The sequence below is a fragment of the Lithobates pipiens genome, unplaced genomic scaffold, assembly GCF_037356315.1.
Source record: "Lithobates pipiens isolate NorthernLeopardFrog02 unplaced genomic scaffold, aLitPip1_a1.2 Scaffold_27, whole genome shotgun sequence".
Classification (NCBI taxonomy): Eukaryota; Metazoa; Chordata; class Amphibia; order Anura; family Ranidae; genus Lithobates; species Lithobates pipiens.
Genome location: NW_027507788.1, coordinates 161,312,857 through 161,328,702, shown reverse-complemented (window position 1 = coordinate 161,328,702; position 15,846 = coordinate 161,312,857). Strand labels below are relative to the sequence as shown.

General features: G+C 43.0%; 1 protein-coding gene across 1 annotated transcript in view; it reads right to left on the bottom strand.

The window, feature by feature from the left end:
- CCDC15 (coiled-coil domain containing 15) overlaps positions 1-15,846 on the bottom strand; it is a 52,434-nt gene that overhangs the window by 9,696 nt on the left and 26,892 nt on the right. Inside the window, exons 4-6 of the mRNA XM_077457785.1 lie at positions 14,543-14,653; positions 11,720-11,869; positions 9,742-9,861 (exon numbers count right to left, since the gene is read on the bottom strand). Coding sequence (XP_077313911.1) covers positions 9,742-9,861; positions 11,720-11,869; positions 14,543-14,653 — 381 coding nt within the window. The remainder of the gene's footprint in view (positions 1-9,741; positions 9,862-11,719; positions 11,870-14,542; positions 14,654-15,846) is intronic.

Here is a 15,846-nt window from a genome sequence, read left to right as displayed (position 1 = left end):
GGGAGGTATGCAACAGGCAACACCGTAATACCAGGGACTAGTCATTTGTCCTCTGCTGCCTTTTATGGGTACAGATTTAACAATACAGGTCCTCTTTAAAGGTTGCAAGATTATACCTGGCATAATATCACACATACAAAATTAAGTACACCATTATAGAGCATGGACTTCACAGACTCAGACTCATTCAGGTCATACTCTTTACATCAACCTTTTCAACACAGAGGAACCCTTGAAATAGTCTTGCGGTCTCAGGGAACCCCTGCTAAAAATTCTAAAAAAAAAAGTCTACAACTCATGATACATTAGGAAGAATTACGTCCTTACAGATAGCTAAAAGATCAATGGTGTGAGTGGGAACTTATCTGAGAGGCAGAAATTGCCCAATGCTGAAGGAACCCCTAGCAACCTCTGGAGGAACCCTGGTTGAGAATCACTGCTTTACATCATTGTTATGATTTGGCTCACTAAACAGACAGTGGTTGCAACTGACTCTAAATCATGTTTAAACCGGGAGACACAAAAATCGGATGATTTGGATAAATTGAACCACGACAGAATGCCTACTATGTTAAAGAACTAATCAAATTTGTTATCTGAAAAATTATAAATGCAATTATTTAGTCGAGAGTTCTATCTTTCAAGCAAAACGTGACAAGTTTCACAACTGAGGTACATCCAACAGAAACTGCGCTAGTCACCAATATCCCAGTGACGTCTGTTATGACTGCAAACTGTACAATTACTGGGATTATATTGTACCTCCTTCAAATAAAATACAATCCCCGTGTGAGTGTTTTATACAAAACAACACTTTAAATTATAGGGTTTATTTAACCTTTACAAAGTGTAGGTAGATTACTAGGCACTGGCTGTATAAAGATGTCTTACCTGTACCAGGATACCGATCAAAACATTGGAAAATTATTTCTGTATAAAAGCAGCTATATCAACAACTATCTATACAACCATGTCCTGAAATACTCTGCGCATTGCTGGAGGATTCTGCTCCTTCCTCCATCCAACTCTCCTAAAATACAGTGCACCCGGAGAGTATTCACGGCGCTTCACTTTTTACACATTTTGTTGTTATGTTCCAGTCTTATTCCAAAATGGATTAAGTTCATTATTTTCATCAAAATTCTGCAAACAATACCCCATAATGACAACAACGTGAAAGAAGTTAGTTTGAAATTTTTGCAAATTAAAAGAAAAAATAAATAATCCCATGTACATAAGTACTGTATTCACAACCTTTGCCTTTGGAGACTCAAAATTGAGCTCGGGTGCAGCCTGTTTCCACTGATCATCTTTGAGATGTTTCTACAACTTGATTGGAGTCCAGCTGTGGTAAATTCAGTTGATTGGACATGATTTGTAAGGCACACACGTCTATATAAAAAAGGTCCCACAGTTAACTGCATGTCAGAGCACAAACCAAGCCATGAAGTCCAATGAATTGCCTGTAGACCTCCAAGACAGGATTGTATGGAGGCACAGATCTGGGGAAGGGTACAGAAAAATGTCTGCAGCATTGAAGGTCCCAATAAGCACAGTGGCCCCCATCATCCGCAAATGGGAAAAGTTTGGAACCACCAGGACACTTCGTAGAGCGGGCCACCCGGCCCAAACTTGAGCGGTCAGAGGAAAAAGAGCCTTAGTCAGGGAAGTGACCAAGAACCCGATGGTCACTGACAGAGCTCTTGGGCTTTTCAGTGGAGAGGAGAACCTTCCAGAACAACAACCATCTCTGCAGCACGCCACCAATCAGGCCTCTACGGTAGAGTAGCCAGACAGAAGCCACTCCTCAGTAAAAAGGAGCACATGTCAGCCCACCTGGAGTTTACCAAAAGGCACTGAACAACTCTCAGACCATGAGAATCAAAATTCTCTGGTCTGATGAAACAAGGATTGAACTCTTTGGCCTGAATGGCAAGTCTCATGTCTGGAGGAAACCAGACACCGCTCCTCAGCAAGCCAATGCCACCCCTACAGTGAGTCATGGTCATGACAACATCATGCTGTAGGGATATTTTTAAGCGGCAAAAACTGGGAGACTAGTCAGGATCGAGGGAAAGAGGAAAGCCGCAATCTACAGAGACATCCTTGATGAAAACCTGCTCCAGAGCACTATGAACCTCAGGCTGGGGCGAAGGTTCATCTTCCAACAGGACAACGGCCCAAAGCACACAGTCAAGATAACAAAGGAGTGGCTATGGGACAACTCTGAATGTACTTAAATGGTCCAGCCAAAGACCAGACTAGAACCCGATTGAACATCTCTGGAAAGGTCTGAAAATGGCTGTGCACTGATGCTCCCCATCCAACCTGATGGAGCTTGAGAGGTCCTGTAAACAACGGGAGAAACTGCCCAAAAATAGCTGTGCCAAGCGTGTAGCATCATACTCAAAAGACTTGAGGCTGTAATTGGTGCTTCAAAGTATTGAGCGAAGGCTATGAACACTTATGTACATGGGATTTTTTTTGTTTTTAATAAAATTGCAAATATATTTCAAACTAATTTCTTTCACGTTGTCATTATGGGGTATTGTTTGTAGAATTTTAAAGAAAATAATGAAGTTATTCAATTTTGGAATAAGGCTGTAACATAACAAAAAGTGGAAAAAGTAAAGGAATGAATACTTTCCAGATGCACTGTACTCTGTACTGCTGGAGGACTCACTTGTCTGCTTCCTCTATCAAACTCTCCACTCCTGAAATATTCTGTGCTGTTGGAGGACTTCGTTCCTCTAACTCTTCTCTTGGAATACTCTGGTCCTTCCTCTACCAAACTACTCTGTACTGCTGGAAGACTCTTCTTCTAACTTTAGTCTCTTGAAATACTCTGCACTGCTGAAGGACTTTTTCTAACAAATGTTTCTCTCCAGAAAACGTAATTAGTTGTTTATTGTATATATAGACTCGCAGCACGAATCATAGGGGGAAAGAAGCTCTTCTTGGATAACTAGAGCCTGACAGAGGGACTGAAAGTAAAGGGCTTAGGTGAGGCGAGATCAGAAACTGCCCTAGGAGAAGGCCTCAACTAACCTGATCCGATCACATGAACAAAAAGGGAAATGGGAGTCCATGAGGGTTATTTACAAAAGGCAAATCCACTTTGCGCTACAAGTTCACTTGGAAGTACAGTCGCTCTAAATCTAAGGGGTAGATCTGAAATGAGGGGAAGCTCTGCTGATTTTATCATCCAATCATGTGCAAGCTAAAATGCTGTTATTTTTCTTTATTTTCATTGCATGTCCTCCTTGGATCTACAACGAGTTTACTCCCAAGTGCACTTGCCTTTAGTAAATAACCCCCACATCTGGAAAGGCTGATTTGTCAGATTCTCAAGTTGCAGAAGCAAGGACTACCAGGGAAAGAACCCCTTAAGGGGCAAAAGAAAGTTGAAATGCTGTACATCCAAGAGTTCAAATAGCAGTTCCTCAGAATACAGTGAAAACTGAAATCTGATTCAACAGTCACAAGGGATAAATGGGGGAAGAACATGAAAACCCTCTACACAAAGTCTTAAGCGAGGGATAGGCTATCAAGGACAGGTCCCAATTTGATAGCGTTGAGATCTGAGCTCTGGTCCAATACTATCTGTGAGAAGAAGCATTGTAAAAAGTACAGATTTAGAGATGCTCCTAGCTGCTCAAATCGAATGAACTGTTTGAGCCGATAAAGCAAACAAAAGCCTCACTGGATCAGTGCAGCACATTCACCTGCATCAATCCAGAACAAGGAAGATCAGTGAAAGGCCTACATCTCGAGTCTGAGAAACTGATAAGGAGGAAGCATTAGAAGAGGAAAGGCCTAGATACAGCCAAAGACAAAAAAAGAAGTGCATGCAGGGTGGCGGGTCAGGGGATGGGCCATCACATCCCAAAAATTGCAACAAAAGGAAAAAACGGCCTAGTGCAATAAGCACAGCACATACCCCTAGGGATGTTTTAAATGAGATGGACCAGTCTGTAGTTAAAATATATATATATATTTTTATTAAAAAAACCTGGTAAATATGTTGTATATAGCAAAATATCAAACATATACAAAAAAGTACTTCACAAAGTTGGTTTGGAAAAGGCTTGCGACATATGTAGTATTGACAATAATGCCGACATGTTTCGGACTATCCGTCCTTTTTCCTAGGCATAACAAACATCTCGTGTACACATGCTCTAGAATATAAGTGTAGTCAAATTAGTACAGATAAAGCAAAGAAAACAGGTGCATAGCTCTGCATGAACATCTTTAGTGGGTAATGATGAAAAGATTGAATGTACTCACCAGCCTGACACTATCACCGATAAACACCAGTAGGGGGTAAAAGTACTGTAGTATAAATAAAAAAAATCTCAATATTACAGTGGGTTAATCTGAAGATGTGTGCCACTGATGTTGGCAAGACAAGACACTAAATAAAAGGTGTCCGGGAGAGCTATGGCTGCAGGATCTCAGCTGTCTGGCTATATAGGTGGCCAGAACAGTATGGCAACGGCTAATATCCAAAAGGTATGTCTAATGAAAAGATACAAAAATGTCAAAAAGTGAGAGTGAATACCTAAATATAGCAATATGGGAGTCACAAAATATATACTGATACTGTCCTCACCTTGGCTGAGCGCCATAAGTGCAGGCCTCAAATAACCCAAAAGGGTTATGACAATCAGCTGTGGACAACCGCCGTCGGCAGCCTGCACAGCTGAGGCCGATGAGACGGACTGGTGCGCCATTGGCTGCAACCAGTCCGTCTGGATACTGAAACTCTGCCGCCGTCATTCTGCTATATGGCGGGCGGCAAGTGGTTAATAAAGGACCACATAGATGAGTTCTTGCTGGAAAAAAACATTTTAAGCAACAAAGAGCATGGATTCATGAAAGACAGAAGTTGTCAGACAAACCCGATTTCTTTTTATGAAGAGGCAAGTAAAACCTTGGACAGAGTGGCGTGGCGTTGGATGTGGTGTATGTGGATTTTGCAAAAGCGTTCGATACAGTTCTGCACACATAGCTCATGTGTAAGGTAAAGTCCACAGGCTTGGAAATATCAGTTTGAAAATGGATAGAAAACTGACTAAAAAGACAGAATTCAGAGAGTAGTGGTTAATTATTCTTATGCCCTGTACACATGGTCGGAATTTCCGACGGAAAATCCGATTGTATGTGGGCTCCATCAGAATTTCCGACACACAAAGTTTGAGAGCAGGATCTAAAATGGATTACTTTTTGATCACTTGTTTCCTTTCTTCTGGGGATCATGATAGGCATCTGGCTTTTCTGCATGCCCCTTTTTCAGCTCCCAGGATGAACATTTTAAGCAGCCACCAGTTTTTGTTCACATGGTTTAGACTTAGTTGACATTCAAGTACTTAGCAGGATGAGTTCATTTCTATCCTCCTTTACACACACACACACACACACACACACCCCTCATACTTGTGTGCAACATTGGACCATATCGTTTTATTCATGTGGTGTTTTATTTTTTTTTATTTTTACAGACATTGGTGCACTCGCCCCCTGATGATGTGTTAGGAAACCACAAAACATGCGTCAGGCTAATTTTGGTGCACCATTTTCTTTTTAGATGGTTTTTATTTCATACAGTCCCAAGTTACCTCACCATGTTGCTTTTCAAGCGATTCTATATGATGGACAACTGCCCAATACCTCAATATGTCATCTCAAAAGTTGCTATGATTGTTTTCATGAATATCTGGTTAATAATGTGTGATTTATATGCATGTACTCATTTTGCTATGTCATGTTTTTTAATGTCTTCTTACATTGACTTATCTTTTACCCATGCTAGACCTACCTTATTTAAAGTCCCAAGCCCTCTATTTCTTGCATATAATTATAGGGATGGAGATGTGTGATCCCACATACCTCATTTAAAGTCTCAAACCCCTTTTTGTTTCAGAACTAGAACCAAGGTCATGCTCCAGTCTGGTTTAAAACTAACTTTTATGGATGCATCGAGATCTGTGCCTCCTAAATGGTTAAGGCACACCAGAGGTATGATGTTGTCCAACTGGATCCAGATCAGGAAGCCCACCAAGGGGATGATCCAGTGATGTAAAAAAGGAACCACATTTCCTGAAATATCAGAATAGACTGGGCATCTATAATTCTCCTATGATATGATCTGCCAGAAGGAGGGAAGAGAAGAATTCAGGGCTGCAAGACTGATTCACCACACCAGAAACTACCTTGGTCCTTAAGGGTAGCAAATCTGGTTTGCTTAGAAACATGGCAAACAGAAACAAAATAACAAAACATGCCCTCCCTCATTGTGGAAAGCGTGGGCAAACCTTCATGTTAATATAGCTTTTTCTGAGGGTTTGGTGGCGTTTCTATAGCAGAAGTAAAATCAACAAAAAGGCAGAGTTAGTGGCCCTTTCTCTAGGCTTCTTGTGCGAAGGGAGGAGAATTCCGTTTCCTCCAGTGACATCCTTGAAAATATTATAAGGGTTCATCCAAAGAGATGTTTGTCACCTGAAGGTCATGCGGGTCCAGAGCTCCTTTGAAACAGGGTATGTAGGCCAGCATTTTAACCAGAGTGCTCTGAACAGGTGTATTAAAGAAGATGCAATATGGGAGTCAAGCTTAGATGCTTCTTGCAGGCCATTAGAGCTGAAGCAGAAGGTTTCGGCAATCTGTACCACAAGCTGGATCAGTGAAGGATCCATTTTCACAGTAGAGATGTCGAGAGATTTGACAATTCTGACATGGTTTGTCAAATTAAAGACACTGTCAGAATAGGATTAAGGGCAGGGCCGATACTCAGAAGTCACTAGAGCAATATGCAGATCAGCTATAGACTCTGCTGTAGAAGGTAGAGGAGTATGCCTATAATCTCTGCAGTCACTGGGTGATTTGGGCAACAAAGGCTTGCTTAACTGCAGTAGAGACCCTAGCTGATAATGCATGGGACTAATGCCACATACACACGATCGGACTTTCCGGCAGACTTGGTCTGGCGGACGGGAATCCATCGGACAAATCGATCGTGTGTGGGGTCCAGCGGATTTTTTTTACCCCAAAAGTCTGACGGACCTAGGAATAAAACATGTTTCAAATCTATTTGATGGACTCAAGTCAGACGGGCTAAAAATCGTGAAAACCGTTCATCTGTGTGCTAGTCCGACGGACCAGATAGGACGCAAGCCATTGGCTACTGGCCATTGAACTTCCTCGTTTAGTCCAGTTTAAGTCATCACGTTCAAAACGATTGGACTTTCGAACGGACTTAGTCCGGTCGTGTGTGGCCAAGTCCGTTCATTGAGAAAGACCTTCGCCGAAAGCCCGTCGGGAAGACTGTCGGACCTAGTCCGTTGAAAAGTCCGATCGTCTGTACGCGGCATTAGTCCCATCCAGTGGAGCTAAGGAGGAAGAGGACAAGGTAAATGCTATAATCATTGGATAAAACAGGATTACAGACATTGTCACTTACAGAGGGCAGTTACCAAACATCCCTAAAAAAAGAGCTCCCCAGCACCATCCAGACATTGCAATCCAAAGCTAGGTTGGGAAAAGGAAGCTCCAGGTAGCTGCAATCAGAGATCAACTCTAGCAGTAATGCAAAGAAGCTTTGACAAAAAACAAATATGCTATCAAAAAAATAGGGTAGTCTTAAAAAGGAAGGCTAAATAAAAGATGTCCTACCTAGGATACTAGCAAAAACAGAAGCATGCTAGTAGTGGTAGGGGTTATCCTGAGCTAGTTTAGGATATTTTTTTTTTTTGTCAGTGACCAGTTCTCCTGTAGGTGGCAGTATAACTTGAAGATTTAAAAAAGTAGTATTTTTTTTTTTCTTTTAGATTTAGATTTACCTAGGTGGATGCAGCCATCGGTTCGATGCTGCAGCTGTTCCCTGGCGCCTCTGCACTGAAAACCGAGCGATCGAACACTGCCGATCACTTGGTTTTCAGAGCTCCGTAAGCAGAGTTGTAGACTGTCAATCACAGCTGTCCGCTCATCTCCCTCCGTGCTCATTGGAGCGCTGAGCTGTGGAGGGGGCAGCGTGGCCGTCTCAGCCTCTGAGCAGCTTGCCAAGAGGCTGAGCCGAGTGTCAGTCCAGGCACCTGGCAGACCTGGAATTGAATTGTTCGGATGATGCACTGCCTGGACTGATATCCATGCCTTCGGCAGAGAGTGGACTTCAGTTCGCTCTCTGCTGAAAATGGGTCACAGGAGTGAAAAACGAATTGCACTCCTGTGATCCATAGGAGAAGCCCAGCCAAACAAGCTTTGGTTGGGATTCTCCTTTAAGGACTTCTGGTGCCCCCATTTAAATGAGACAAACAATATTTTGGTCACATAAAACATAAGGCTGCTGTACTGGTAAAGCAATCTGGAATAAGGATTTTGTTCATGACCTGCAGAAAACTGTAACCTCTGGTTACAATATACAAATGATATCTGGAAGTCGCCAATTACTATTGTTGGTGGAACACTCCCAGAATAATTACACATCTTATATTTTTATGACATTTATCTAGGACAACACAGGGTGATTAACACATGGGGCACACATTACACTGGCAAACATGTTGACACAAACTAAAAGTGCGATTTCAGACTTAGAGAACATCAGCCTTATACTACTAAAACAGGAGCTTTAAAGCTGAAGTTTTATCTGCTTATGCTTTGCCGTCTCTGGTTCCTCCTTGCCCCACCATATCAACATGCTAAATAAATATTTAAATTAAACTGCTCAATTTTCACTACAAACCTTATTTTAGATATCTTCGCTGGGACTCTGCTTTTATTATACAATGTAGGCAGAATATAACTTGTCGGAGGGGCCAGCAGGGCGCTGTACATAACATCCTGAAAACATCACAGCACCCTGCTCAGAACTCTTCCTGAGAGTTCTCAGCACTGATGTATGCCGTAGGCTGGTTCTTGGGAAGATTTATGCAAGTAGTAAAATGCCTTGACGGGTGGATCTCAGTATGAAGGAGTGGTTGTTCCTAGTCAGGTTACATTTGCGTGCAGACCACCTAAGGTGGGGTGCACATAGGCCGAAAATCGCTTGAAAACAGTTGGTTCGGCAGGAACTGGCCAACTTTTGGCTTGTGTGTACAGCCCCGTCTGACAGAAGCCGGTCTTTCAACTGGCTTCTGATGAACGAACATGCTGGAAAAACAGCATCCGATCAGTGATCACAGCCAATGGCTACGAGCACTGATCAGTGTGTTCTGGCAGGGGGCAGACCTCCTTATCAGAACACAATAGCACAGCGGGGACATCACCGCACTAACATCAATTGTGTTAGTACAGCTATCAGTAGTTTTATTTTGCTTAGCCCACTGGGTTAAACGCATGAGTAACACCCATGTGTTATGTAAAGCCCCCTTGACTGAAAGGGCTAAAATACAATGAAATAAAGTGGGCAGGGACAGTAAGGCTGGAGAGGAAAAATCTAGATGATGCCGGACATTCTCCAGCCAGGAAATAAGGCAGTCTCTGACTTCCTGCAGCTTCCAATACACACTATGAGATGCTGACAGTGTGCTGTGAAATTGGAGTAAGCCAATTCAGTATAGGAGGAGAAGAGCCTGTAAAATTGTGCAAGACCTCAGGGAAGGGTCAGCCGAATCAGCTTTAACAAACAAAGAAGTTATCATAGAAACTGAATTGCAGGGTCAGCCAGCTGCTATTCCTAATTAAAGAGCAATCCTGCAGCACAGTAATTAGTAGAAATAATTAGTCATTGATATTTTTACCCACTTGTTTTCGGTCTTCCTCTTCATCAGCTCCTGGGCGAAGTACAAGAGCAGCTCGGTAATCTGTGTTAAACGCTGGCACCGGACCAGCGGGATAAGATGCCTTCATTAGACGATTACATATCTGAAACACACAGGTGTCAAAAGAACAATTAATGACTACTATGTGATAATAAGGAGGAACATGTGACGTGCCACTGCGACCAACATCGCCACATATTATCTACCCCATGTTAACAGGCACTTTGGTCTAGGGTTGTATATTCAGACTACAAGGATAGGCCAAAATGTGTCATGTTCTGCAGTGCAGAATTTAGGACCCATTTGTAGAGCTGGCTGTGTCACTTTAAAAAAAAAAAAAAAAAAAAAAAACCCCCATGGCTACATTAAAATAGAACTGAATTAACCCCCCCCCCCCATTTTAGATAGAATAAGGGAGGGTTATAACCCTGGTCTGAATTTTTGTATGCCATCTGGCTTCCATAGGGGAAATTTACCTTCACTTCCTGTCCCATAGCCAGAACAGGATGCGAGAGGAAAAACTTCCAATGTGAGGGAATCTCTGGTTGTCGCCAATGTCTGGGCGTATCACAAAGCAGAAGTCATATCCAGTACAGAAAGCAGTCATCAGGCAAAACTGGGAATGATGAAAAATGTGTGTGTCAGGGGCTACTCCAAAAATTGCCCCAGACTCTCTTGGTGCGATAGGATTTAGACGGAAAAAAGTATAAAAGTATTAAATTCCCTTCCTTTCCCTCTGCGCATCCCACGCGGGCACAACATGGCTCTCCGATGGGTGTACGCTTAAGTACACCTATGTGAACGAGGCCTTAAGATGCAGAAAGTATCTATTTCAGCAGTGAAATGGTACCTGAGCAGGTGTAGTGAGGTGTCAGGTGAATCTTGCTCACAAAAGGGAATCAGGCAAGAAAGTTTGTTCTCTCTACCCAGAAGACAAATTTACTACAGACATGAAGGGAGTGTGCTCCCAGGCCTGCCTGGCCTTATAGACAGGCACCCTATCTGAGGAAGTGTTTAGCCAGTGCTGAAACAGTCTAGTGGTCTAGGTAAACCAAATCGGCATGAGGCTAAATTGTTTTGTATCTGTGTAATCCCGAGAACCCCCGAGAGGGCAAATCTTGTATACAGGAACTTTTGTTGGTGAAAGCAGGTGGAAAAAAAGTCCTAAAATGAACTTTTCCAAGTAGATCAAGATCCTGAACAGCTGTGCATTTGAAGCTAAATATCACATATTCACATATATCATCATACTTTATATCAGTGGATTGGGATTATTTCACATCACTTCTGGATAGGACCAAAAGGGGGGGGAGAGTTGTAGTCCGTCAAACCAGGATACAGACAAAAAAAAAAAAAAAAAAATTTAAGTGGATGTAAACCCAAATTTTTGTTTTTTGGTCTGGCTCAATATAGAGTATGGGATTTCAGATCAGCTGTGCCCAGTCTTGCCATAAAGAGTTAATCCAGCTCTGAGCAATATCTCATGCACTAACCTAAGACATGCATTCTTTTTTAATTCCCTCCCACTCCTTTCTTCAGCAGCACTGCAAGGATTGGCTGTTGCACATCTCAGCATGAATTGGCATGCTGAAGTCATGTGGGGACTTTTCTGGGTTTTGACTGGACGTTAGAGATCATAGCAGAAGAAGTTCAGTGTAAGAAATACACAGGAGAAAATGCATGTTGATAAGGGGAGTGTAGAGGTGGGCGGGAAGTCTACTGACATCACAACTCCACCCACTGTCTCATAGCAGACAGAGGGGAAACATTTGACAGATAAGTATACATGCAAGAGGCATGTATCTCCTTCTAGATAACCAATATTGCAGTAGTTTAGAAAAGATGAGAGTGGGTTTACATCCACTTTAAGGAGGGGTTAGGAGCTCTATCGAGTTTTTGTTGTCATTGGCGGAGACTTTTCATAAAATTTCCTGTTTAAAGATAATCTATACTAAACCTACCAGCTTCTCAGACTCCATTCTGCGCTCTGTCTGCCCCTCATGCTCTGGAACAAGCAGCTCCACTGGAAGGTCATGATACCCCCTCAGAATGGAACGGTCTTCCTCTGCATGTGGTTGATGCAGAACAGGAGATCTCCGGGAGATGGGATTCTACAAAAAGAAACACACATTTATATATTTATTTGTGTACAGTCACACTCCTCTGTTTTTCTGCTTTGCCTCCACAGACAGGACCACTCTTCAGTTTTGTGCATTCTTGCTTTTCAGGGGAAGGTGACCACTTTGCCTATACAATGAGCTTTTCATGGCTGAAGCTGCAATCTGAATGGTTCATATGGAAAGCCTCCACTACCTTACAATCTAAAAAGGCCACCATCTCACATGCATACATACTAGGACTAATTTAGACATTATCCAATTAACCTACTGGCATACCTTTGGATTGTGGGAGGAAACCTACACAAGCACAGGGAGAACACACAACTGCATGCACACAGTTCCCTGACCAGGACTCAAAACGGAGGAACTTTTTGCTGCAAAGCAGAAGTTCTAACCACCAAGACTGTTCATAACAGTTTTAACTGAACAAGCAGGCCTGCGGCTCAATTTAAAAGCATAACTAAACCTTTAAATTTAACGGTTTCAAAAACCGGTTAGCATTCCCGTCATGTTGGGAATGCCAAGACCCGGTTCACACTGAGGCAGCGCGACTGCTTCAGGCGACTGGGATCCGACTTTAGCGGCGGCTTGCAAAAGGACTTCTGTATAGAAGTCAATGCAAGACGCCCCAAAAGTCGTACAGGAACATTTTTCTAAGTCGGAGCGACTTGAGTCACTCAGATTAGAACAGTTCCATTGCACAGAACGGGACGCGACTTATCAGGCGGCTAAGTCGCCCGACGAGTCACCCCCGTGTGAACCGGCTCCAACGGTCACATTTGCTTGTGTTCCAAACCAAACAGTCAAACCTAAACGGCGGGCATCATAGCTGATCACATGTGCAGCACCATGGCAGTTGCAGATCAAACAGAATCAATGATGGCAGCTTCCTTGGCTGAAAAGTATAGGAGAGTTTAGTTCTGCTTTAGGCCTATTTCACACCATGGTGCAGAGATGTAATTTTTTTTCTGCACACCTTCTGCAAGAACACAAAAAAATTATAAAAAATAATGTGCCCTGTTCACACCACGTGTGGATTTTTTTCTGCGCAGGAATCTGCAAGGTGTATGCAGTTTTCTGCAGAGGAAAAAAAAAAAAAAAAAGACTGACACAACATCAACATTGGTGTAAACAGAGAACATAACGGATATGCATGAAAACTGATGTCAATGTGCACAAAACCTCACTGAAACACAGATGAAAATTAAAGCGGTTCTCCACCCTGAAGTGGAAGTTCCGCTCATCTGATCCCCTCCCCCCCTCCGGTGCCACAATCGGCACCTTTCAGGGGGGAGGGGGGTGCAGTTACCTGGATAATCCAGGTATCTGCACCCACTTCCAGTACAAGACCCCCGCAGACTGCCGCAGATGCCCCGCCCCCCCCCCCGTTGTGTTATGGGAAACACAGTTCCCAGGACACAGCGGGGACCAGCAGAGACGAGCAGCGCAACTCGCGCATGCGCAGTAGGGAACCGGGCAGTGAAGCTGCAATGCTTTGCTTCCCGATTCCCTGACAGAGGATGGCGGCAGGGGCAGCAGAGAGATGAGCAGCTGCAATATTTTGCTTTTAATATTTTTTTTAAAGGTGCAGAACCACTTTAATGTAAATTGAAGTCTCTGCAAGTGAAATCTGTGTGGGGTTCCCATCAGTTTTCATGCATGTATGGTGTGAACGAGTCATTAATGTCAAGCAAAGGATGCTGGAGCAGTTACAGCCATGGTTCTCAACTCCTGTCCTCTGGACCCACTAACAGGACAGATTTTAAAGTATTACGTGGGGGAAATGCTGACTAGAATATTGCAATCACTGAGCAGCAAATGATAACACCAGTTATGTATTACAGTTTACTTGCAAACCTGGCCTGTTAGTAGGTCCTAAGGACAGGAGTTGAGAACCACTGAGTTACAGAGGCTCGTATAGGCTTCCAATGCTCCCTTCTTCTCTAGGGGGCCCATGCTGTCCTCACATACAATGCAGGGCTAATGGTCCTGTGTTGTATGTGGTGACCTCAACGTATGACCACTGGTCAGTGCGCTTTAGAGAAGAGGCTTCAAAGAACTGGTCATTCACTGTGGGGGAAGCCTGCCCGAGCAAGGACTGAAGTAAATATTACACCCTATTCCTCTACCCTTAGAACATGTAATCCTTGTAGCGTGAGAAGGGCTTACAAGGGTATATTTGACAAAAAAAAAATATATATATATATTATATATCTTTTGCATGGGCCGTCCTCATTATTAACAACAACAATAATAAAAATAATAAAACATGGAATGGATTGGGCTTTAAATATAATGCTGTAAAAGGAGAAGTTGGAGGTGTCAGAAAAGCATATGCTATACTTGGTTCTATTAGTGTGTATTCATGTGTGTGCCTCCAATCTCTCTCTGCCTTCATTTAAGGCCTTGTGTCACTTGACACAATTGTTATCCTTGACATGAAGATGCTGAAATACTTTACAGCAGAAGAAAAGCCAGTGATGGTTTTGCAACATACAATTACAAGAATAAAAATTTATGATCTGGATTTTCAATCTACATAAGGCATCATAAAAAAGGAAATTTGGGATTAGGCATTGCATCCTGGCTGGTGGAGGGTGAAACCACTCTGCCCTTTGGAATTGTGTACAGTAAAAGGCAATAAAAGGGAAGCTCTGAACTTACATCTCTGGTGGGGGAAACCTTCCAAAGGCCCCCAGGCAGGGTTAACTCCTCACTCTCCACAGTTTTCATAGCTGCCAGACGGCCACGAACCTGTCTCATTGTTTCCTTTAGCTGTCGGTAAAAGAGAGAACAATAAAGACACTGAGAAAATTTTGACAAGTGTCATGACTTCCTTCAGCTGACCAAACATTTGATTGGCTGCAGCTTCTAATACACACATTGTGAGAGGCTTAAGGTGTGCAGTGAAATTAGAGTAAGCAATTTCAGTCCAGAAGAGGAGCCGGTACAACTGTGCAAGACTGAAAGGAAGGATGGATTTAAGCTTTAAAGGATGTTCATAAAACAGAAAAGCATCATCACTGAGTCTACAAACATACTGGTGCAAAATTACATACAAAATATAAAAAAGCTAGAAGGAAGAAGTGAAAAAGAGGAGGAAAAAAGAAGAACCTACTGAACCATAATAATTCATAGGTAAGCCCTACCGAGCATCCCTTAATGTGCAGCAGGTTGTTTCCAAACAAACAATGTCACTTTTTAATCCAGGTCATGCTGCACACATCCCCATATGTATTTACATGTATTCTGCTCATAATAGCAACTTTAAAACAAAACATTTCCAAGACATTTATCCACATTAAGACTGTATACACACTGTGACAGGATCCACTGGGCTCACCTCCTACCCACAGACTATGGCCCAGCAAAGAATGTGAGATTTGGAGGACTATTTGCCATCTCCCCCCACCTGGAGAAGATGCCACCTCCATACATTTGTGTCCGCAGTCCCTTGTTCACCAGAACCGGGTGAACACTGTATCTGTGGCTGGGCTTGTGGAGTAGTTTCTGGCTACCTAAACCTATTGGCCCTGCTGGGCTAAATATATACTTTTACTCCACAATGTACTTTTATCTGATAAAGGCATATTCAAGATGGCGGTATTCCCAAAGCGTGGGGCCAGGGCCGTCTTTAAGGCGGGGCAAAAGGGGCAGCTGCCCTGGGCCCCGTCATTGTTGTGGGGCCCAAAACAGCTGCCTCATACTTGCCAACTATCCAGGTTTAAATTCCCTTGTCCCTTGAAGTTTTATTCCTGTGCTGTGTCCCAATATCTCAGTGTGACGTGCTGCTACTAATGCTGCCCAGCTCTGCCCTATTGTTGTGTGCAAGTGACTCACCTGTGTTTACATATACATAACCAGCATTCATATGTAAATAGCAGCGACAATACTAAGTAAATAGCTGCGGCTGGTGGCATTGATATGTAAATAAAGGTGGCATTCCTATGTATATCGCGCTCCCCCGC